At 49.2% G+C, this 24,870-nt stretch overlaps 1 protein-coding gene across 1 annotated transcript; it reads left to right on the top strand.

The window, feature by feature from the left end:
• Window positions 1–298: 298 nt before the first annotated feature.
• AAAS (aladin WD repeat nucleoporin) lies at window positions 299–20,893 on the top strand. The gene is made up of 17 exons (XM_077328986.1): window positions 299–502; window positions 1,424–1,564; window positions 2,292–2,419; window positions 2,686–2,801; window positions 4,036–4,127; window positions 5,060–5,106; window positions 5,923–6,021; window positions 7,309–7,452; window positions 9,376–9,496; window positions 10,119–10,243; window positions 10,894–10,954; window positions 11,567–11,657; window positions 14,000–14,093; window positions 15,278–15,345; window positions 17,432–17,504; window positions 18,964–19,048; window positions 20,320–20,893. The coding sequence occupies exons 2-17, from the start codon at window positions 1,442–1,444 to the stop codon at window positions 20,458–20,460; spliced, it is 1,608 nt and encodes a 535-aa protein (XP_077185101.1). The 5' UTR covers window positions 299–502; window positions 1,424–1,441; the 3' UTR covers window positions 20,461–20,893.
• Window positions 20,894–24,870: the final 3,977 nt, after the last annotated feature.

Genomic DNA, 24,870 nt, shown 5'->3' with positions numbered 1-24,870 from the left:
AGAAATATAAACAAACAAACAAAATCTGGCCTAATTCCAGAGGATCCCCAGGTGCCACCTGGAGGCTGGCACCCCTATTCCCTACCCCGAATTCGGGGAGCCTTGTTTTCTGGCTGAGCAAGCACAGAGCCACGCTGTATGGCTCTTGCTATACAGCGATCTAGGAATAAGTCCCATAGAATTTAGCAGGACCCGCTTCCCCACAGCGGGTCGCTGAAATCAGGCACCAGCCCTTTAAGAAGCTGCCGCAGAGCCAAGTTCCTGTTTCCCTGCAAGCGAGCCGCTCTAGGAGCAGCGCGACCGATAGTTTGCACGAGCTCGCGCCTCCAGGGAGGCGGCCTCTGAGGCTGCGCGAATCGGGCGGCAGGTCGAGGCGTTTCGCTTCTTGCACGGGTTTGGCCTCACTCGGTACCCGGCGCCCGGGAAAAGCCAAAGTGGCGCCGCTGGACGGGTCCCTTTCTTGGAAACTGAAAAGCGGAGCCGGCCGAGCTTCGCAGCCAGGGTGAGTGCGGGTGGCTGGAGCCGAGGGCTGGCGAAGCGGCTGCTGCTCCGCCCTGGGCCTTTTAGCGGAGGTCCTCCGGGAAACGTCTGGCGGTGCTCACGCTGGCTGGGGTTCTGGTCCATTGAAGTCAATGGGAGCCAGATGCGCGCATGCACGAGGATCAGATGGTTGAACGAGGCGGGCTGTTTCTCGGATGATCCTTTTGGCTTGCAGGGACTCGCTCAGGGTGTTCTGGTCAGCCAGAAGGGTGCGCACAAGCAGCATTGCCAATTTGCCAACTTCCAGCTGGAGCCTGGAGAGCTCCCAGAATTACAAGAGATCTACAGGCGACAGAAATCATTACCCCTCGAGAAAATTGCCACTTGGAGGGAGGACTCGATGGCATTTATACACAGCTGAAGTCCCTACTTTACCCACCCCCCTTCCCCAGGCTGCATGCCCAAAATCTCCAGGAATTTCCCAACCCCGAGCTGGTAACCCTAAGCATAACGGGTCCTGCCATCTGCAGTTCTAACACAGATGTAGAACAAACAGGGAGTCCATCTCATGAGTCCGAACCACAAAATACAAATATCAGAGAGGCAAAAAGGTCGTAATGTACATAATAAATACACCACACTTCCAGGCTGCAGGGTGGATCTAGTTTTGATACATTGTCTCCCGCAAATTGAAGGCATGCACACCAGACAAAGAGAAAGGTGTCAGATTCTTTTCTCCTTGCCCTAGTTTCATTTTTTAAACTTAAAGTTACATATAATAGATGCGTATATATACACACATTCCAAGTTAGAGTGCCATGGTAAAATTTTGGAATGGGAGTTCTGTTACTCCTTCAGGCTTAGATTTCAGAATGCAAGCTCATTTTACCTGTTTGCTTCTGTAGCATGGCCCAGGTTGACAAACTCTACCATTTCTTCTCAGATCTCTCCTGCCACTAGAATGTGTTCCCTAGCACTCTTCCCACCCCTGCCACCTCCAAGAGACATCACCCTCTATGAATATAATAATGCGCTGGTTTCTGGGCACAGCAATGAGAAGCTTCCACATCCTATTCAGGCACAGGTAAGCAACTACTGTTGTTTCCAGGAAGAATCCCATCTAAGTCTTGCTTGTGGTTCCACTAGCCAGTTGTGAGAGAGGAGAGAGTGTTTATGTTCCTTGGAGAGGCTGTTCTGTGGAAAGCAAGGAAAAATGAATGGTGTTTCCCCCCACCTGATTGAACACTATAAAACAGAAGGCCCAAGAAATCTGCCCTTTGTGCGTATGTCTCATAATAATCACAATAGCAAAACCCGTGTGTAGCCCATTGCTAGAAATATCAAGTCCTATCATCCAGTACTGGTGTAAAATTGCTCAGATGTTCATCAGTAAAGACAAGAGGTGTCTCAATATTACAGATAAATTGCCGGTCTATTATTCTATTTTAGATAATCCTTATTACAGAGATCCTTATGTGTAGGAGATGTAATGAGGGGAGCAATGCAAACCCCAGGGGGCAGTCTAGTCGAGAATGCTCTATGCTTTCCTTGCATACTGCCTTTGACCTCTGATGAGCTGCTAGAAACATGATTTGTATTAAAATTTAAACATGTTTATTTTCTGATGTGAAATTCCACACTAAGTTCTAATTTCTTCACTTGCACAGCGCACAGGGCCCACCATGCATGTGCGCTCCTCAAATAAAAAAGTAGATAAACCCTTTTCTTCTCTGGATGCCTCCCGGTTCTCTTGTACAAAATAGGTATTCCATTTTCCCCATCTACTGTTGGCTTTTTTCCTGGCTGTATAGGTGGAGGACTTGCCCACCCTGACCATCCCCAAGGAAAACCTGAAAGCCCACAGTCGACTGGAACATAGCACTAAGCCGGCCTTCATTCATCATCAGGAGATGCTGTGGAAGAGGTGCATCGGTGCCTGGTGAGTTTAGGGCCAGGTGAGATGGGAGGGAAGATTTGTATGTCGAAACCGGGATCTGCATCACACAGGAAAGAAGGGGTGGCCTCTGAGCCTTTCAAATCAAGCTTGCATTGCCTCTTGAGCTTTTCTTTCTGGCAGCTGGAGAGCTGTTGGAAAGAAAACTGGAGAATACCCAGAGGGCCTAATGCAGTGGAAATAGGCATATAGGGTGTGCAGAAGGGTGACTTTGATGAGCCAGAGAATCACAGAATTTCCTCCTCTCCTAGGCGTGATGTCGGGGTAGCAGGAGTGCTGGAAGAGCTTGCGAACGCAGAGGAGGAGGAGCAGCAGTTGAATCAGGGACTGGGTGAGCCATCTTGGACGGACTCTGCAAAGCAACTAGGTAATGTTGAGAGTTCTGGGGACCCTCACTTTGTTTATGGGATGTCTCAGCAGCTCTCGCATCCTTTAGTACTAGTTGCACTTTCCCCCCAGAGCACTGGTTTAAAGGTATTAATCCTCAAAGGCACAACTTCACAGTCCTCTTTGAATGCTTCCCTCCCCACACTTTTCCATCTCTTGTCTATTAAATTGGTATCCCACTCTTCTAAGGAACTCAGAGTGGTGTTCACTGTTCTCTCTTCCTCGTTTTATCTTCACAACAACTATGTGAGGTGGGTTGGGCTGATGGCATGCAATCGGCCCAAGATCACCTGGTGAGCTGCATCACCGTTTTACCACCCAAGCGGCAGCTTTGGGTCTCCTTCTTAACACGGAGTAAAACGTAGGTTGTGCCTTGACATCACCGTTGTACGTTCCGATACCAGCCTGTAATACAAGTTCCGTGTTGGGAAAACCTCAACAAGATAGCATTTTGGGAGGCAGCCCCGTGTTGTTTATATTGTTTACTTCCGCCTTGAAACATCTGAATTCCATTATGTTGCTTCAGACAGAGAAAATACCCTTGTTCAGGAGGCTGCAACTGGCTGCTCCAGTTGCTCGAGGGTAGCTTGTGCATCCCCTACAACAGGGGTAGTCAACCTGTGGTCCTCCAGATGTTCATGGACTACAATTCCCAAATGCTGGCAGGGGCTCATGGCAATTGTAGTCCATGAACATCTGGAGGACCACAGGTTGACTACCCCTGCCCTACAAAACTCAGGAAAAAGCTGAGAGAAGATTGGCTGTAGGTTGTTTTTTATTTTTTAAGTGTTTATTTCACACAATTTTTCTTTGTGCTGCTGAGTTGATAGCTTCACACCTTCCTAGCCTGTGGCCTGTTTCTAGGGCAGAAGAAAACTTGGTAACGTGTTACAAGGCTGGCGGCAAAGTAGCTCTCTTTAAAGAACAGGTTGGCAGCCACTGGACTAATGAATGAACTAGCATTATGCCAGAAGATCGTTCTCTTTGAAAAGAAAGAGGCAAGAGAGAGAGAGAGAGAGTCAGTGTACATAGATAGATGGATGACTGTAGTGAGGGGAACCACATTATGGCATTGTTCATTGGCTGTCTTATTGCACTGTTTTGTTTCCTGGAATCCTCCTTTAATTCTCAAGTGACTATAGGCAAGTGACTCAAGAGACTATAGGCAAACAGAGAAAAACACTTGCCTGATTGTGTCCTCTGTTTCCTTGCAGCCGTCCGATGGCTGAAGGCAGGATCGCGCTGTACGCTCGCTGTCTGTCGCTGGGTCTCCTCCCTCCACAGCTCCTTCTTTCCCCATTTGTCGGTGAGGTTCGAGCATCATTGGCCTGATGGCTGATAGAAGGCGGGTGTGACAGTCCAGGCTGGGAGTGTGGCTGGAGTGGCAGCTATACCCACTGAGTCCTCTCTGAATTCTGTTGGTGGGTTTTCATGGAGAGAATCTCCCCCACTCAGTTGTCACCTCCCTAGCACTAAGAGCTGGAAAAAGTGCAGAAGAAGGCAACCAAGAGGATTATGAGGGTGAAGCACCTTTCTTAAGAGGCAAGAAAAGACTAAAGAGTCTTCAGTTTAGTCAGGAGACTGCTAAAGGGGGACAGGATAGATGTTTATAATGTCACATCTTTGGTGAAGAAAATGAGCAGAAGTAACTGTTTCTCTCTTAATGCTAGAACTCAAGGGCACCCAGTGAAGTTGATGGGCAGTAGATTCAGGGCAGACAAAAAGACTCAGTGAGTAATTAAATTATGGGCTACACTGCCAGTGAATGTAGTGATGGCCCATGGGCACAGGAGGATTTAAAAGGGGGTTAGACAGATGCAGGGGGATTAGGTCTAGCCATGGCTGCTAACCGTGATGGCTAAAGGGGCCTTCCACATTCTACACCTGTTAGTTGAGCTTTCCAAGGTGACTGGTTGGCTGCTGTGCAAACTGTACTGTTAGACTAGATCAGGGGTAGTCAAACTGCGGCCCTCCAGATGTCCATGGACTACAATTCCCAAGAGCCCCTGCCAGCATTCGCTGGCAGGGGCTCGTGGGAATTGTAGTCCATGGACATCTGGAGGGCCGCAGTTTGACTACCCCTGGACTAGATGGATCACTAGGCTCTTCTGATTCTCACTCTGCCCTGACGTCAGCACGTGGCTCGCTTGAAGCCCAGTTTTGAAAACCTGCGGAAATTACAGGAGACTGTAGCCAAAGTACTAATCTCCCCCCCTTGTTTTTCTGTTCTCTCCAAAGTTGCCAAGTGAAGATATGATAGCCGAATTCTCCCAGGCTGTGGATTGGTAAGTTCTGTCTGCTCAGGGCAGGCAAGTCTTGGCACACATGTTCTGTTGCATCACCTGCAATTATACCACCTGAGTGCCAGGAACGTGCCATATGGGCATTACTCTCAAGTCGTCCCTGGAGTAATCCTTAAAAAGCAGATATGCAGGGAGGCAGAAATCTTCTTGGAATTAGCAACCCTGGAATGTTTTACCACCCGTTAGTTCTGCATTTGTGATTAGAATCCTTGATTCTGTCATAAACAGTGAAACAACAAAAGAGGGAACAGAGTAACCCAACCTGTGTGCACAGGTTAAGACCCTAAAAGGTTGAGCAGCAGCCGAAGAGGTATAAGTATAAAACATTAAAATCCAAATATTTATTACAATACATGTGCATATATAAAACTTAAAAGCATCAATGTATATCATGTTCTTTTGCACAAATCCCAAACACATGGCTAATTCACCAAGTAACTAAACATGTTTCAACCCCCCTTGGGGCCTTCTTCAGTGGTCTAGTATTTAAATGCACTCCTGTGATGTAATGGGGATTATAAGGTGGTAAACAGTATGAATGGAGAGGCTCCCATACTAATGAAAAGTATCCAAATATATCTCTTGGAGCTCCCCAGTTAGAATATTTATTCTTCAAAGTGTCCCCCTTGTAGAATGTTCATTCCATAAGACTCATGAGAATATACTTAGGCACAGAGAGGCTTCTACAGTTTTTAGACTTATACCTATTCTGCTGCTGCTCAACCTTTTAGGTTCCTAACTCTGGCGTAAACAAAACATGCTTTTTCTCTGAACGTTTTCCCAATTGTAATCATCCAGGGCGGGTTGCTCAATCCGAGCCTTTGCCTGGCACCCCCACACCAGCAAGTTTGCCGTGGCCCTGCTGGATGACGCCATTCGTGTTTACAATGCCAACAGGTAAGAAATGTTCTTCCAACATATGGACTTGGCCTAAAGAGCTTCTGTTGAGGTTACGTGAAGTCAGTGGCCTATCTGCTTGTTTCGTGGCAGGGGACAGGGATTCAAGAAACTCTGATTCCCCATGAGCTTCATCCTCTAGAGCAGGGGTAGTCAAACTGCGGCCCTCCAGATGTCCATGGACCACAATTCCCAGAAGCCCCTGCCAGCGAATGCTGGCAGGGGCTTCTGGGAATTGTAGTCCATGGACATCTGGAGGGCCGCAGTTTGACTACCCCTGCTCTAGAGCAGCCATTCTCAACCTTTGTTGGCCAAGGCCCTTTTAGGGCCTCCTCAGGTTCCAGGGCCCCCTACAGTAGGATGGTTGCTTGCACAATGAGAGAGGCTAAAAAAGGACTAAGCTAAGAGTGAATCAACTATACTCACCGCACTTTTTTTATATATATACACAAGACAGATTTCTAGAGCATTCGACCAAGAGAAGCATGGGCATTGATTTTTTCCCCCCTTGAATGCTTTTCTAGTACACACAAAGAAATGGATTGCATGATTTCTTTTCCTTTCCCTTAATGAAAGTTGAACTTAATGACTTTATACGTGACAAAAGGATGTTGCTTTAGTTCAATTATCAGGGTACCGCCTAGACCCTTTGGTCCTGGAATGAAATTAGGTAGGCCACTTTGAGAAGCAGCAGCAATTGTGTTTAGGGATGGCCATGAACCAAACCATAAAATAAAAGTCATCACTAATTTTGCCCTGTTCATGGTTTGCAAATAGAATTCATGATGGGTCTACTATCATGAACTTCCACAAACTTTTAAAGAAGTGGGTGGCATTCGTGGTGGTTCATGGATGGAGTAGAAAGCAGGGGTTTAATGGGACTCTTGAGTCCCTTTAAAGCCCTGCGTTCTGTTCCCTGCAAAAGCTGCAAAAACAGCTGAGTAGTGGGGAGGTGTTTCCCGCCACTCATCCATTTCAGGCTGTCTTGTGCAGTCCCTTTAAACTTCAGAGCAAGTTGCTCCCTGCCACTCAGCTGTTTCTCTGGCTTCATATCTGGTGTTCTTCCTAGCCTGTGGTCTGTTTCTAGAGTATTAGGTGTAGACATGAGAATTCCTTGTTCAAAAACTTGTGCTTGTGAAACTCACACAGAAACCTTGTGAAGCAAGAGCACTCACGCCCCGGTTGCTGATGGTGACTTGATGTCATGCACCTTTGCTTGTGTCCTAACTGGGATGAGGCTTTGGATTCTGCTTCTGTGGTTATATCGATCATGTTTGTCTTCTCCAGTGCAACAATCCCAATCTTGAAGCATCGATTACAGAGGAATGTGGCTTCGCTGGCTTGGAAGCCTCTATGCGCATCCATCCTCGCAGTGGCCTGCCACAGCTGTGTCCTGCTCTGGCATCTGGACCCCACTTCCCTTTCCACCCGGTAAGTAGCCCCTCATTGCAAACCTTGCTGCTATTTACTCAGCGGCTGTAGTCCACATTGAATCTCACTGGCACATTTGTTCTTTCATGTTACAATTTGAACTTTAGGGAAGCCTGCTAGTCTTGGGGTTCTTGAGATTATGAGGGACTGTCTTAGTTTTGGGAGAGGCTGCTTCCCTTTTCTTTTTCTCCCCTTTTCCTAGCCTCATTCTTACAGTTATGGTCGTGAAAAATTCCAGATGGGCATTAGTCTGCTGCAGTAAAATAAATCAAAGTCTGGTGGCACCTTGAGGACTAGCAAAATTTATCCCCAGCATACAGTTTTCATGAGAGATATGCCTGGCTTTCACCAGGGCCAGGGCCTTTTCAGACCTGGCCCCTCCCTGTTGGAATGAGCTTACCCAGTTCCACATGGCCTACAAGACTGAGCTTTCCCACCAGGCATTTGGTTGAGGCCAGGCTGCTGACGATATCTAAAAACTGCCCTCACCCCCACACTCTTTCCCTTGTAATATCTGCATTCTGGTATGCATTAAAAGAAGTATGCATTAAAATAGCGATCCCCAACCTGTGGGCTACCGACCATATGTGGTCCGTCGACTAATTGGAAGTGGGCCGCGAAGGATGCCTCCCCCCCCCCAGCCCTTTACTTCATCCCCCCCCCCCGGCCCTTTACAACAGTGGTCCACAACCTTTTCTAGGCTGCAGACCAGTGGCGGCGGGAAGGGCGATCGCCCGGCCGCACATGCCATGCATGCACGGCACTCCCGCGCACAAGCGTTTGCGGCCGCGCATGGCGCAAACGTGCATGCGCAACCCGACCCGCTTTACAACACACTTCGGGTGTCATTGTCTCCCATCACTCCCAGATGGGACTATCTTGTTGCAGAGAAACAAGCTCAGGGTTCCCATTGATTTGTCATTGTCATGAGTTAAAATTTCCATGAAAATAAAATGTTCCTTATATTCATTGTTGTGGCATGTCTGTATCTTATTCTGAAGGGATGTTTAAACATTACCATAGCGATCAGAGAGAGTTAGGGCAGTGGTTGAGAATAGAGGAGTAAACTACCCCCCCCCCCCCACCGGGCCTCAGTAAAATTGTCAAGCGTTGAGTGGTCCCCGGTGATAAAAAGGTTGGGGACCACTACATTAAAAGAAAGAGAATGAGGTGGCTGGATGGAGTCACTGAAGCAATCGGTGCGAACTTAAATGGCCTCCGGGGAATGGTGGAGGACAGGAAGGCCTGGAGGATCATTGTCCACGGGGTCGCGATGGGTCAGACACGACTTCGCACCTAACAACAACAATGCATTAAAAAAATTAAATGCAGGAGAGGCAATTAGTAAGAAAGCAGTGGCAATTCTACTGTATATTTTATGGTGTTTTAACTGTTTATTGTATATCATTTTAACATGATGTATACCTCCCCGAGGCGGCTGGGCTGAGAGGGGCGGTTCTGTAAGTCTAATAATAAAATATTTTTTTAAATGATCCAAAGCTGACTTCCTCAGATACACATGCCTCTGACTTACAAAACTTATGCCAATATTTTAAGGTACCACTGCACTCTTCTTTTATTCTGTATACAAAAGAATCCTCAATATGACTTATACTAAGAAACAAATGCACATCTAGTTCTTATACAGTTTCTGCCAGCTGTGGATGGAAGGACGTAGCCCTTGCAGGCTCTGAAAGTTCTACTCTTTCTCCCAGCACTGAGCATGTTGTTTATCTTTCTACCTATGAGCGCATGTCTGCCTACAGGTGTGTGCCAGGAGAGTGGGTATGCTCAGGCAATTGCATTCTGCACTGGACATTGACATTCAGTGTTCAGAACATACACAGAGTCCTATGTTGGAGTGCCTCAGAAGTTGTGGTCTTCCTGTTCCCGGTGGAAAGATTTTGTCTCTTGCCCCTGCAGGCCTTCATCTGGTTGCGCCCAGGTGCTCAGCCACCCCGGGCACTGCCCAGTTACCAGTCTGGCGTGGGCACCCAGCGGAGGGTTGCTTCTGTCAGCATCGCCCGTCGATACTGCCATGCTGGTGAGATGTGGGTTATTTTTGTCTTGGGGTGGGGGAGGGAGGGAGTTGTCGCTCCCCAACTCAAGCCCAATCGCCTCCTGTTTTAAGGAGTGAGTCATCGGGGGGGGGGGGCACGGTACATGTTTTATTACATGGAAAGATATCCCACCTTTTCTCCAGCTGGGACGCCCAAAGCAGTTTACATCATTCTGATCTCCTCCTCCTTTTGCCTGTGGGGGAGGTTAGGCTGAAAGAGGGCACGCCTACCCACTGAATTCCTTCTGATTCCATTGGTATCTTGGGCAGATCCCCAATGTTGGGTCAGAACAAAGGCCATGATTCCCAGAGGCCAGCTGGACAAAGCACCATCCTTGGGCATCTGCTTTTAGATGCTTTAATCTTAATCAGTCTTCACCAGAATGCCAAGACTTAGACACAGGCAAAAACAGAACCTTGGAGAAATATGAACAGCTGCCTTGGTACTCTTTGGTCTCTTGCCATCTTGGCCACAGGGCCTTCAAGCAGGTAGCACGAAGCCTGAAAGCACTGGAGGGGGGGGTTCTCTCAGTCTCAGGTTTGCGATGGAAATCTGCATCTTTCCAGCCACTCCTCTACTTCCCTCCTTTGTCATAAATCACTTTAGGTGTGGGACGTATCCACCGAAAACTGTGTCCAGCTGCAGTGGTTTGGAGGAGGCGGGGTCACGTACCTGTCTTGGTCACCTGATGGCAGCAAAGTGCTAGCAGCCACACCTTCAGCCGTCTTCAGGTGAGTAGAGGACAGGTTTAGGAGCCTCATAGACCTTCTGTTGTGAGTGATCCACAATATCGTGTTTCTTTATTTGAGTGTTTTTATCCCATCACTGGGATAAAATGAGCCTCTTGTGGCGCAGACTGGTAAGGCAGCAGACATGCAGTCTGAAAGCTCTGCCCATGAGGCTGGGAGTTCAATCCCAGCAGCCGGCTCAAGGTTGACTCAGCCTTCCATCCTTCCGAGGTCGGTGAAATGAGTACCCAGCTTGCTGCTGGGGGGTAAACGGTAATGACTGGGGAAGGCACTGGCAAACCACCCCGTAATGAGTCTGCCATGAAAATGCTGGAGGGCGTCACCCCAAGGGTCAGACATGACCCGGTGCTTGCACAGGGGATACCTTTACCTTTATCCCATCTCTCCTTTAGGGAGCTCATGATTTACCCGTCCTTCATTTTATCCTCACAACATCCATGTGAGGTGGGTTAGGCTGAGAGTGCATGACTTGAACCTGGCCCTCCCAGATCCCAACCCACTGTTCCCACTGAGAGCCGTTCACTGAGGAGTGCCATTCGCTTCCGCAGTTCCTTTTAAAACATCTAATTCTGTCTAATTCCGCCCAGAGCAGTCTTCCTTTCCCCCGACATTCTTGTGTCCTCTTCTTGCAGGGTCTGGGAGGTTCAAATGTGGACTTGCGAGAAGTGGCCGACTATCAAGGGTCCCTGCCGGGTAGGTTGCAGAGCACTGTGGGAGAAAGCTTATTGAAAGGGAGAGATGCATTCTGGGAGGATGCCTGAGCAAAAGTAAAAGTAGATGTACACTCTTTGTTTTTTGCTAGATTTTTAAAAAACTTAAGGTGAGATTTATAGTCCCCCTGTCTCCATTAGATAAAAAGTGTGTCACGTTCATTTATCTGGTCCTTCCTTTGAAGGATCTACAGAGTAGGCCATTGTTTTGCACTGATCAGAGGATAATTCAGGCCCAGCCGTTGTCTGGTTTGCCCAGATCGGCCCAGAGAAAGATGGTGCCTTTCCTGGGATTTGAACACTTGTCTGGCAGATGTTTGTCCAGCTCCTCCTCTGCCCCTCGACTACATGGGCTCTGTTCAAGACCTGTTACTTTGGAACATGATTCATCTGTCTCACTGTCCCTACCTCCTCTGTCCCAGCGTCAGGACTTATGAGTCTGTCCCTGACATCTCCCCCCACCCCCAATTCCTAGGCCCAGCCAGGTGCCATTTGCAGCCCTTTAAAAAGCTTGCCGCAAAGGTCTATGAAGTCCACAGTTCCAGTTCTTTGGGCTTGCTTGTCAGAAAAGAGCACCTGTGGTCTCCCTTCCCAGACAGGGTGCTGGAGTCCAGATGGCAGCCGCTTGCTCTTCACAGTCCAGGGGGAATCGGTGATTTATTCCTTGTCTTTCTTGGAGTACAGCGGTGAGTGTGGGCGAGGCATGGCGAGATTTGTGGGGCGGCGTGGAGTTGGCAGGCACCAATGAAACAAAGTTGGTTTTGAACATGGAGCGAACAGACACGGTTTTTAGAAAAGCGATTGTCTAGTCCAGGTTTTCTCAATCGGGGTTTTGTGACTGCTCTTGAAGGGTTTCCCAAATGGGTGGGAGTTAATTAATTTGCAATATATTTTTAAAATGTGTTAAACATAAGGAATGCCGAGCGTCAAAGAATTGAGGCTTTTGAACTCTGGTGCTGAAGAAGACACTTGCGAGTCCCTTGGACTGCAAGGTGAACAAACCGGTCTGTCCTAGAGGAGATCAGCCCTGACTGCTCCTTAGAAGGCCAGATCCTGAAGATGAAACTCAAGTACTTTGGTCACCTCATGAGAAGGAAGGAATCCCTGGAGAAGAGCCTAATGCTGGGAGCGATCGAGGGCAAAAGAAGAAGGGGACAACAGAGAATGAGGTGGCTGGATGGAGTCACTGAAGCAGTAGGTGCAAGCTTAAATGGACTCCAGGGAATGGTAGAGGACAGGAAGGCCTGGAGGATCATTGTCCATGGGGTCGCGATGGGTCGAGCACAACTTTGCACCTAACAACAACAAACATTTAATCAGGTGGTATGGCCGTATATGGTCATGTCAACCCCCCCATTGGACCTGATGGGAGTGGAAAGGGGAGGGGCCCTGGGTGGGCGTGTCCACAGCTCTGCTTCCCAACCATATTCTGCATGATCGCACCACTTCTGGGGTTTCTTGGAGCCTGAAAAACATTTCAGGTGTTTCTCAATGGTGAAAAACATGAGAAACGCTGGTAGTCCTTAAAGCTGTGATGGTGTGCTTGTGTGTGTGTATGGGCAACGCAAGGGGAAATGTTTCAGGAAACAGGGGTGGGGAAGGAGGAGCAAGCTTTGTAGGAGAGCGCCAGCCCATAGGGTGGCTCCTGACTCTGTTATTTTACTTGTTCAGAGCTGCGGATTTTGCATTGCTTATTCTGCCACCCAAAGCGGAAAAAATGTGAGGCAAGCAGATTAGTGGAAAGTTACACGGATTGTAGAACTGAGTTTTATTTGGCATGGAATTCGGAGCTTTAAGTACAGTTAGGCAAGCCCAGCCTCTTAGGGAAACAGGAAAATGGGATAAGGCAAAAAGCTTCCAGTAGGCTAAATTCAAAGCCCACTTCCAGATTCTTAATCCTGCTGGAATTGGTCAGAATCCCTGTAGGGATTGGAAAAGAACTTTTGCAGCTTCTTATCTCCCTGTGTGTGTGTGTGTGTGAGAGAGAGTGAAATTTGAATTGTTTGTTTAGGCTGTCAACCCTCCCCCCCTTCCATCCAAAGGTGTTCAAGGTGACATACAGGTTAAAAATCAATTTAAAACAGTTCCGTTTAAAGCCATTTAAACAGACCCAGAAGTAAGTGCAACAAGTTGCAGAACTAAAAAGTAGTGTCTGACTTCAGAGCATGCATGCATGTGCCTGAGTATGCACACCTTTTGGCATTTGTGCGATGGTGTGTCATGCTGCCTGTTTGAACCTTCTGTGGCTCCCTGCTTGTGGCATGTCGATTGTGATCTGAACTGGGTGTGGTGGCGTGCGCTGGTAATCCCAGCTGCCAAGAAAGCTGAGGCTAGCGGATTGGGTGAGCTCAGGAGTTCTCAGGAGATGCAGTGGGCCATGCCGATGGGATGTCTGCATTAAGTTTGGCATCAATATGACGAGCCACGGGGAGCCGCAACCCACCAGGTTGCCCAGGGAGGGGTGAACAGGCCCAGATCGGAGACAGACTGAGGTCTGAGAAGTCCAGGGGGTGGGGATGCTGGTTATTTTGTGGGCTCTTGAGACCACCAGGGAGACCACCGTTCCAGTAATGCCTAAGACAGAGACACAGCAGAACAGAATCCCGTGGTTTTGACTGTCTGATCCTCTTGCAGCCTTAGAGTTCTCTGTTGGCATGCCATTTTGTCACTCACCCTTCCTCCCTGGAGCTCAGGCTAGCTGGCCCGCCTGGCGTTGCTTGTACCCTCAGAGCAGCCCCCTGAGATGTGATAAGAGGAGGGAGGGCATGCCTCTCCTGAGGCCACCCAGCTAGCGAAGACATTATACAGTTGTTATTTCCTCCGAGCCCTTTTTGCAGCTGTAAGACTCTACCCTACTTAGCGCTTACCACAAGTATGCCCCCCTCTTCAATTTCAGGCCCGAGACTTCCTTGGTTTGGGTACCCACAAAGAATAGCTAACCATCCTGCTCATACCGTTCATTTCCCCCAGCCGGCACTTTCTTCTCTGTTTCCTTTCAAAGCCGGTCTCCTGTCTTCCTGCTTTTCAGGTGAGCAGCAGGGGCGGGTTGGCGGATCGAAAACGGCTTCTATTGTGGCGGATCTGTCAGAAACCAAATTCGATACTCCTTATGGGGAGGAGAGGTGAGACAAACGGGGTCACGGGCAAGTCTGTTTGTGTGTGTGCAACAGTATTCCGTGGGGCCATAGCACAAGCGCCCTGTTAATGGCAGCTGCTGGCTACAGCCCCCCCCCCCAGCAATCTTGACATCAATTTTGAAAGGCAAGATTCTAGTCCTTAAGGCTGCAAAGGTCAGCTAGCAGATATGACCAGTGCTTGGTACAGTCTCAGGAGGGAGCGAGGGGGGCTTCCTAAATTGGGATTTCCCCCCCCCCCAAGTGATCAGAAGGTCTCCCCTTTGGTTTGTGCATTTATTTATTCAGCATTTATATCCCGTCTTTCCTCGTGGTTCAAGGTGGCTTACAAGAACAGTTAAAAGCATTTTAAGTTAAAACCAAAAATAACATCGTTTGGAGTTTCCTCCAAGCATGATCGATACTCTTTCCAGCTTACCTGTGCAGTCTCAAGGGCTAAAGCAGGCGTAGTCAAACTGCGTCCCTCCAGATGTCCATGGACTACAATTCCCATGAGCCCCTGCCAGCAGTCGCTGGCAGGGGCTCATGGGAATTGTAGTCCATGGACATCCGGAGGGACGCAGTTTGATTATCCCTGAGCTAAAGGCTTGTTTTAAAAAGAGGATGGAGGGAAGAGCACAAGCTGAAGTTTACAAGATGTCAAACTCTGCCTGGTTTGTTTTTAAGTTTGTGGCTGTATCTTTTAACATGTGTAGGTAGCCTTTACAAGCAACAAGCCCTCAAGGAGTTACAGGAGGGGAAACAATTTAGAAGACTGCCCCCTTTAGGAGAGTCGTAAGATTTCAAAGCTTGAGCTGTCTCTCCCCCCCCCCCAGTTGTCCTTTGAACTCTCAGCTACCCTTAGTGTTCTGGACTTCCTGAGTATGCTCAGCCCAGCTGAGGTGGAGCTCTTTTTCCTTCGGTTAATTTGCATAGTTGTATTTTTCTGCATACTCAAGGAAACCCCTTGAGTAGATGGAGAACCCGTTTTGTCCGTAAGTGGCCTGGTCGAACTGCTATTTGTGATTGACCCTTCACTATTAGGAGTCATTCTGTGTGTAGGTGTTTGTGAGTGACATTCTTGCCAAGTCTGCTGTTCCTGTAACGGCTGAGGCTTGAATGCCGGTCTCTCAAGCCCACCAGGAATATCCCTGGCCGGCCATGGCTCTCACACTGTCTCCTTGCATTTCCAGGATTGGAGGGGAAGTGCATTCCATGGTCTGGGATCCCACTGGTGAGAGGCTTGCAGCTGTGATCAGAGGTAAAAATCTTAGAAATGTCAGTAAAGATAGAGCGGGTAGGCGGGGTAGTGAACAAAAGTTCAGAGTCCCGTTCCGAATGCCTGGCCCTATGAATCCCAGCCTTGGCATATCATCTTTTGCAAGATTCTGATCCTTAGAACTCCCAGGAAGAGGCTTGAACATATGTAAGGGGCTTCTAAGGATGGAGCTTGAGGATGCTGGGATGCCCCCTGATCAAGGAGAGGGCAGTGCTTCATGGCCAGTGGAATCCATTGGGCAGAATTCACTTTCCTTAAGAAGAAGAGTTGGTTCTTAAATGCTGTTTTTCTCTACCCGAAGGAAGTCTCAAAGCAGCTTACAGTCGCCTTCCCTTTCCTCTCCCCACAACAGACACCCTGTGGGGTGGGTGAGGCTGAGAGAGCCCTGATTTTCCTGCTCGGTCAGAACAGTTTTATCAGTGCCGTGGCAAGCCCAAGATCATCCAGCTGGCTGCATGTGGGGGAGTTCAGAATTGAACCCGGCTCTCCAGCCTTCAAATACATTTTGATACAGACCTGATCGTTTGGAGCTGTGGATCGAGCAAAACATCACGGTGTGGGTTTTTCTTCCGCTTCCTTGCCCCCCCCCGAACATTGGGACAGATCCTCACTTTATTTTGTGGCCTGCCCACTTGAGCACAGTAAATGCGTGTCTTGCCATGCAAAGACTGCATGTGATTGGTTTTCCTTGGTGCTTGGCTCTCTTTAAAATACATACAAGCTGCAGCCAGGTCAGGATCAGCCCCTCTGCTGAAGGGGGGTTGCACACCTTACTTGACAAGGTATATTTTGTGCTTTTGTCTTGTGTATAGCCAAGTCCGGAAAGTCCCTTGAAATTCGGCCGTTTCGTTTTACCCAACGCTGCCGAAGAGCTGTCACAGCACTGCGGGTTGGGAGCAGAAAAGCAGGAAACAGCCTCTGCTTGGGGGGCTTAAAATAACTCTTCCCTAATCTGCATTTTAAAGCATTCTGTGATCCTCTTGAAAGCCGGGGCTTCAGAGACAAAGGTCCAGGGCACATCTTTGTTGTTCAAAGGTTTTTTTAATTGGATTCCTAATCTGACGGTCCTTCTCGAAGCTCTAATACATTATGGGAGCCTTTGTTAGCCTCAAATGGGATGATGAGGCCATGTGGCAGGAAAAGAACCCTGCGGGATGCAGGAAGCCAGAGAACCCTGGCATTCGCGCATAGGGCTGTGTTCACTCTTCACTCCCAAAATCCTTTCTGAGGGCCAGACAACATGACTGATGTTCTCAGAAGCTTGATTTAGTTCAAGAACATGTTGCAGGAGAAGGAGGAGGAGATTCAGACCCCCCTGCCCCACACACACACACACACTGCACTGTTTTCCCCAGCTGAAATGGTCAAAGGGAAAGCCTATTTGCCCTGATAGCACCTCCTCCTGGAAGTGCGCAAAGTGGGTAGACTGAGTCTTTCTCCCCCCACCCCTCCCCAGAGGGCTCCTGAGCTGCACTGGGCCCCAGAGTACTTGGGGTGTTAATTCCCTGATATATCTGTCTGCAAAATGGGTCAGGGAGCCCCAGTTGGACTTGTAGCTGCCATAACATCTAGTTTGGCCCATAGTTGACTTTCCATTGTAATTACTTTTATTTTGCTTTTGGGACCCCTTTGTAACTACTCTCCATTCATTCAGAAGGAAGGAAAAGGCTACTTGTTTAAAATCCTTACAAGCCTGCCTTTCTTGCAGGCATTAGCCATTCATTCCCCTAGATTTCTACTGAACTGAGCGGTTGCTTCTTTCTCTCCTTGAGAGCAACCAGGTGCTGCGGTCTCTAATCTGGAGAACTGGGTATGATTCCCTGCTCCTCCTCCACATGCAGGCAGCTGGGTGACCTTGGGCCAGTCTCACTTCCTCTCAGAGCTCTCGCAGCCTCACCTGCCTCATAGGTGTCTGTTGTAGGAGGGCGATTGGAAGCCACTTTGAGACTCTAGATAGTTAAAAGCGGGGTACAAACCCCAGTTCTCTTCTTCTCTCTCTTGCCCATGGCCTATCTGAATGGACATCTTTTGATTCCCCTACCCCTGTTTCCCCCCTCTTGTCCGGCAGGCTCTTCCAACCAGAGGACCATCATTGCAGTGTTTCGAACCCGGAACAGCCCCGTATTTGAACTCTTGCCATGGTTTGTATTGACGCAGCTTTGGCCGTTTGGCTGCTCAGAAGCTGGAAATGGGTCCCAGACTTCCAGAGGCCCCGTCTCTTTTCTTGCCCTGCATTGTTGCCTCCCCGCAGATGGTGTTGGGGAGGGGGTGATTTTGACAAAGTCCAACCAGTCACAGAATATTTATTTTTTATTTATTTATTTATATTTATATTTTTATACCGCCCTTCCCTACAGCTCTGGGCGGTTTACATAAAACATTTTTGAACATTCACACTCTCAAAATCAATATCAAAAATCAATATAACAATAACAACAACATATCAATTGGGAACAATTAGAACGGCACTTCAACAATAACTCGACAATCCCTCAGTGGGGGGCACCTGTAGATGTTACGGGTCAGTCGGCCCCACCAAATGCCTGGTGGAAGCGCTCCTTTTTGCAGGCCCTGCGGAATTGTGGAAGTTCTGGCAAGGCCCTGATCTCTTCGGGGAGCTCATTCCACCAAGTGGGGGCCAGGACTGAAAAGGCCCTGGCCCTTGTTGAGGCCTGACATGCCTCTTTAGGGCCAGAGATCCGTAGCCAGTTGGAGGTGGCAGAGCGTAAGACTCTTTGGGGGGTATAGGCAGGGAGGCGATCTCTCAGATACACTGGGTGTATGGCATTAAAGGTGATTACCAAAACCTTAAGCTTAATCCGGAATTCAACTGGGAGCCAACCAAGTTCTTGAAGTAAAAAATCTTTCTGTCTTGCTCTTTCAGCTATGATAAAAAGTGAAAGATGCATAAATGTCGTTATTCAGAGAGCCAGTGTGGTGTAGTAGTTAAGAGCAGAGGCTTCTAATCTTGGGATCATTCATCACAGTCCTGATAGTGCTGTTCTCACAGAGCAGTAATATCAGGGCTCTCTCATGGTGGCAGCAGTAGCACCCATGAAGTGGGTTTGTTTCCCCCATGAGGTTTCTTCTGCTGCATCTTTGTTTTGCTTCAGAGGGCACTGGGGCCATGTGGATTCTGAAATGGAACAGGGCGTTTGTGCTATGCGCGGCACATGTGTGCATGTGTGTTTGCAGCCGCGCATGGCGCAAATGCGCATGCGCAACCCGGCCGCGCATGCACACATGCGCGGGAGTACTGCGAATGTGTGTTTGCGGCTGCGCATGGTGCAAACGCGCATGCCCGGCACGGAGTCGCGGCCCAGTGCCAGGGCCTTCACGGCCTGACACCGGGCCACGGCCCGGTAGTTGGGGACCACCGAAATACGTCATTCTGGAATATTTATCAAACCCAAACACCATGCTAGTATTGGGATTTGGGAACATCAGGAAATATGATTTTTTTTGGAGGGGGGGGCAGTGTACCCAAACCTGAAAAATGACATTGGTGATGTTGCTTGCACAACTCGGCCCCAAAATTCCCAAAGCCTCTAGGTGTGTGTCCCTTGCACTGAGAATGTCTTTCTGTCTTCCTCCTTCCAGCGGTTTCATCCAGGGTGAGGTTGGTTCTCAGCCTCAGCTGGTGGCTTTCCACCCCCGCTTTAAGAAAGGAGCCATTCTGACAGTGGTGAGTATCGCCTCCAGCTGCAGAGGATTTCGAGGGGTCTGGGCCAGTGCCAGCAGGAGCTTACAGCTGCCCTTGATAGAGGCCAAGGCATCAGTTGCCCACTGGTCTAAATAGCAGCTGGACAGAAATCACAGGGCACAAACCTCATAGAAAGTGGGTCATTGAGGAGGGCTCAGGACAGCCGATCATTCCACAGGCAGGTTGTGCTTTAACTGAGAGAAGAGCTTCAGCCCATGTTAGCCCATCGGAATGACCACAAGATCAGCATTGGCTGTGAAGTCAGCACAGTTCCCTGTTGGTAGTCCAGAGGTGCTGAGGCTAGAAACAGTTGATGGATCTCCCTGCTTGCCATATCTTAGGTCGGGGAGGAGGGGGGGGCTGCTCAGGTCAAATTGATCATTAGCTCAGGTGGGTTGCCTGCTAGCCATATGTGTAGTATGTAACTTCTGTGATTCTGCTCTGAACTGGTTTGTATCTTCTGTGATTCTCCTCTGAACTGATCAGCAATGTGAAAACCTCAATGTTTCTTTTTTTTTTAAATTAAGCTTCTAGTCCTTATGTCCTCCCTCAAACTTCTGATCAATTATCCATGTTTTTAATCTGAATTTGTCTGAAAGCACACTGCATTCATTGAGGCTAGAAAGAGTGTTCATCTGGAGCGCATAAGAATGCACATTATTATCCATCAGAGAACAAGGCCCTGTATTTCTTTATGTTAATGATCCAGCATTAGCTTCCTGTACTCACAAAGCAGCGACTCATACAGAGATGCACCGGGCAACCTCCTGACGTAATCTGCCACTCACGTCTGTCAGCCCTGGTTAGTCTTTAGATGGGACACCTCTAAGGAATACCAAAGGCAAACCGCCTCTGAAGTCTCTTGCCTTGAAAATCCTACAGGGTCACCTTAATTCAGCTGCAATTAGATGGCCCTTTCCACCAGCAGAGAGAACTTAGAACCCAGTTCTCCCAGAACAGCAATTCATACAGAGACACGGTGGCAACTTCCTCTGTTATGGTTTTGGAGCTCTTTAATACATTCACTTGCATTTATGTTTTTTTAATGATAGTAATTTTCTTTTGGCCCCCTTCCTTTCCTGCTGGGGAGTTATTGCCTTGAAGCTGCAGACAAGTTCAATAGAATCAGTGCCCAGTGCCAGTGAAACGTGAAATGTCAGGCCAAGCAAGCGGGCTCATAGAAGTGAACCAGGGTGGAGGCAAGCAGCAGAACCTTTGACCAGTGTGGCATTTTCCCTTTGTCTTTCTTTTAGTGCTGGTCAACTGGAAAGGTCAGCCACATCCCCTTCTTCTTCGAGAACGGTCCGTTCCCCTCTTTTAGTTCCCCGCAAAGTCCCCTCGTGCCTCTGGGCAGCCGAAGCACTCGGGAGCAGCCGTTGTTTTCGGAACTGTGACTCTCGGCAGGCTGGCCTAGCCCTTGACACCGCCCAGGCCTGTCTCCCTCGCCGGCAGTCTGAGCAGCCGGACAGTTTCCCATCAGAAACATGACTGAACTCTCCGTCTGGCTTGAGGAGCGCGGATTCTTTCCGCTCGGCTTGAATCATCTGGCATTGTTGGGATATCTCAAGTCTCTGTCCCCTGGACGACAGCTGCCCCTTCGGGATGGATCGTTTCGTAGCTGTACCTGAGGCAGGAACTACAAACACAAAAGGAGGGCCACAGTCTGTCTCCTAGCACAGATCCCGATTCTGCACAAATGCAGAGACATCTCAACACATCCAGGCCAAACCTGCCTGGGGACTTTGTATAATCGGGATTCAGAAGCTTTCATTTCAGAGGGAAATAAATGGGAGTCTTTGGACACATCCAAAATCTAGTGAGTTTTCGTTCTCGTGTCAGCCTCTGTGCCCCAGATCCCGTTCCATCAGTTTCCGAGATGTTTATTCTGAGTGCACAGCCCCTGTCTCCGCAAGGATCGTTTCCACGGTTGTACTGGGCACTGGCGTTTCAGAAATCCATTCTTTCTCTGGCTCAATGAGTTTCATTCCTCAAAGATAGCCATGCTGCCCCTGTTGGCCTTAGAAGAACTAGATTCTAATCCAGTATCACCTTAGAGATGAACAAGATTTTAATTAGTGAAACCTGAGGGTAATTGAAGACCCCCCATCTCTTGCCTCATTCCTGAAAACTTAGAAAAGCAAACTTAGAGAAGAGAAAACTTAGAAGAGCAAAAGTATAGGATGAGGCTAGGAAATCTGCCAGGTCTTTCACTGGAACAGTTCCAAAGTTGACTGTTATGTTGATATATCACAGTAGAGGCCAGACTGTGGCTGTCCAGCTATCCACGGACTACAATTCCCATGAGCCCATGACAGAATGAACAGCGGGAGAGTCACTGTTTGGCTGCCTCCGCTCCAGAGCCGAGGCTTGAGTGATTGCATTGCAATGCTTGCATCGACTCCTGCCACTCCATGCAGCGTGAGACATGATGTGGCCGGGACAGAGAGTCTCACTCTCATTTCAACCAGGTCCTGCAATCGGATCTTGAAAAAGGGATGGAAGGAAAACAGAACGGGGGGGGGGGGGGTAGTCAAACTGCGGCCCTCCAGATGTCCATGGACTACAATTCCCATGAGCCCCTGCCAGCATTCGCTGGCAGGGGCTCATGGGAATTGTAGTCCATGGACATCTGGAGGGCCGCGGTTTGACTGCCCCTGTTACCTGCATTCTCCTAGGGAGGAGGGAAGGTGGCTCAATGGCAGATGCTTGGCAGATGTTCAGGCTTCGGCACCTGCAGATAAGAACGGTCAGCAGGTGAGGCAGGGAAGCGGCCCCTGGTTGGAGTAGCCCACACTGACATTGACGGATCAGGGGTCTGACGTAGTGCTTGCATGTGGATTGGATCCTCCTCCATTCATGGGGCTCTCAAACACGTGGGGCTGTTTTGTTTTAAGGTGGGTATGATGGAAGCCGAGAGACGGTGACAAAGCATACGGTCTTCTGTTGCCAGGAAGCCTGGCTTGAAGTCCCAGCCAACAAATGAGATGTGAATTGATTCTGTGGCACCAATTTCGAGGTTGGAACAAACAAGGTTGCTAATGGGCAGGAGTGGAGCTTTTAGCTTTTAGTACATGATGTAGTTCTTTATACCTTGCTGAGACTGGCAGAAACGGACTCGTTCAAAAGTAGTCTGTGCCAGGGTTTCCCAACCAGGGCACCTCGAGAGCCCCTCGGAGGGACTGTGGCATGCGGTGGCCACACGGAGCTGGCTGCCACTGCCCCAGCAGTGCTGCTTCTTCCCCTGTGGCTGGGGTACGTTTGCCCAGTGGGTCTTCTGTTGGGTGTCAGGGCTGTCTTGAGTGGTGGGAGGTATATTTTAATTTTTTTGTTGTTATTTGCATATGGGGCCTTGCAGGCACCGTGTGGTAGGATGAGGAGATGGGGAGCTGGTTTTATATTTATTTGCATACTAGAAATAAAGCCCATTTTATTATTGAATAAAATGGGCGCTAGGAGCCGGTCTTCTCTCAGCCCGTGAGCAGCCTCACCACAGCGAGGCCGATCCCGGGGCCAAGAGAAGGCCGGTTCCCGCCCCCCAACCCTCCCCGAAGACAAAAACGGTGTTCTCTTGGCCCCGGGAGCAGCCTTGCCACGGCGAGGTGCTCCCGGGGCCGAGAGAAGGCCGGCTCCCGCCCCCCCACCCACCCTGAAGACGAAAGAAGGCGGCACGGTCCCCTCCCCACCGGCGGCTCTCTGGAGCCTTCTCCCGACCGCTGGAGCAGCTGGGAGAAGGCGGCACGGCCCCACAGAGGACTCACCGCATCGGCTGGCAGTCCAGTCTATGTGGTGATTCCCTGGCCGGGCGAAGCAGCCAATGGGGAGCCGCGCTTTGCGTGGCTCCCCATTGGCTGCTTGGGCCGGGATGGACACTCGGAGGGGCCAATCAGGAGCCTCTTCGCAGCTCCTGATTGGCCCCTCTGAATTTTTATCCAGGACAGGGCCCGCCCTAACTCCTCCCAGACAGCCCTTACTCTTTTATTCAGTCGCCGCGGGGCTGTTTAAAGATTTTTATTTTGTATTTTTATTTGCCTACGGGGGCATGGCCAGCTGACCGCTTTTGTGATACCTGGAAGCCTGAAAAATATTTCAGATATACCTCCATGGTCCAAAGGTTGGGAAAAAGGCTGATCCATGCGAAGGAATGTACTTGTAAGCCTAGCCCTAACCAAGGGAGTAAACGTATGTGTAGCCTGTGTCCCTTCAAACCTCACAGAATACTGTGCCATGCAAGAAAAGGGTATTCTCTGCAAATAGGCAACAAGCTCAGCAGAATAAAGGCTAAGCAACAACACTTCATCACCTGGAAGGACCGAATCAGGGGAGATGCAGGGAGATCCAGGATCAGATCCCCAGCCTGTTTTCCTTTGCAAACAGACACTGGAGGAAGCAGCAAGAGGAATCCGGGCCCAGGAGGAAGGGGTGGTTTCCCCTGTTCTGTTTGGCTGGTCCTGAACAGCCCTCCACAACTGGTATTTGCCCACTTGGGGGGGAAATACAGCCCCTCTATACACTCTTCCTAATAGAGCAAATAACTTGAGGGGTGAGGTTGGGCATATTTAGCCACCTTCCATGCTTCTGCTCTGAACTGGGACCCACTGCAGCTGTTCTTTATGAAGGAAAATTGCACTGTTTTTCCAATCATGGACCTTTGGTGCTAACTTCCCATATGTTGGCTGGTTAGTTGGTTTTAATGGAGGAGCGTTCAGCCAGATGAGCCCCTGACCGGGGTTTATGGTGAAAACTTGGCTGTATGGCGTACGGACTCACCAATCTTTTTGAACCTTTGGTCACCTTTGGAATTCTTATACAGCCTGGGGGGGGGGGGCAGAGCTACCAAGATGGCTGACATGGGAGGCAAAGCCAGACACAAAACGGATGCTGCAGCTTACTGCCATGAAAGTCCTTGTGGTGTGATTGCACTGTTGCTGAAGCAATCCTTTTAAAAATCTACACAGCCGTTCTATCTCCCAGGGGCCAATCCGAAGCCTTGCTGGGCAAAAGCCCCACCCACTTTCTAAATGAGGGCCAGGAAAGGCCAAACTTGGAGCTCTCCAGCTATCCATGGACTACAATTCCCATGAGCCTCACCAGCACCATGGACATCTGGAGAGCCCCAGTTTGGCCAGCCCTGCCCTAGAGCAGGGGTAGTCAACCTGTGGTCCTCCAGATGTCCATGGACTACAATTCCCATGAGCCCCTGCCAGCAAACACAGGTTGATTACCCCTGGAGGACCACAGGTTGATTACCCCTGCCCTAGAGCATGGTTTTCTCGGTGCCAAGTTTATTATTTTATTTTAGGGGGTGGCAATATTGGGCCTAACAGCTGGTGCAGGAGAAAGAATTCCATGAGGGCTCCAGTGCCCAGATAGAGCAGCACCTGTTACTAACCTTTCTGTCTGCCTGACCCAGCGTGCATCCAGCCTAACAATAGTCTTCGCTCTGGGCCCACGTGGCAGATGGAGCTCTAATTATTGAGATGTTCTTTGTAAAGGGAGACTGGCCAACCCAGGGAAGCGGTTTAAGATAAGACAGGCAGTGGGCAATCTTGGCTTTGCAGCTGTGGGGAACAGAGGCCTCGTGCTTTTTAATATTATGATAGAGTTGTTGGAATGATTTGAAAGGCTAGGTCAGTTCTTCATACGATTTGGACTCAACGCAGTTGGAAATAGCCAGAACCGATGGAATCCGAGGACCTAAATTGAACTCGGACTTTGCTTAAAAAGCATTAAGATGCTTCTCTGGGAGATGGGATGTTTACATGGCTATTGAGTTTCATACGTCTGCTTAATTTAGCCTTCCCAAA

Source organism: Paroedura picta, chromosome 3, assembly GCF_049243985.1.
Source record: "Paroedura picta isolate Pp20150507F chromosome 3, Ppicta_v3.0, whole genome shotgun sequence".
NCBI classification, from domain to species: domain Eukaryota; kingdom Metazoa; phylum Chordata; class Lepidosauria; order Squamata; family Gekkonidae; genus Paroedura; species Paroedura picta.
Note: the sequence above shows the minus strand (reverse complement) of the source record. Positions and strands in the feature narration are given on the sequence as shown.

What these genes read in the sequence shown, in the direction of transcription:
- AAAS (XM_077328986.1), top strand. Translation starts at nt 1,442, where the DNA reads ATGTGTTCCCTAGCACTCTTCCCACCCCTGCCACCTCCAAGAGACATC. An exon ending in CACATCCTATTCAGGCACAG is followed by an intron (nt 1,565 to 2,291) that starts GTAAGCAACTAC and finishes CTGGCTGTATAG; the next exon opens with GTGGAGGACTTGCCCACCCT. An exon ending in GTCTTTCTTGGAGTACAGCG is followed by an intron (nt 11,658 to 13,999) that starts GTGAGTGTGGGC and finishes CCTGCTTTTCAG; the next exon opens with GTGAGCAGCAGGGGCGGGTT.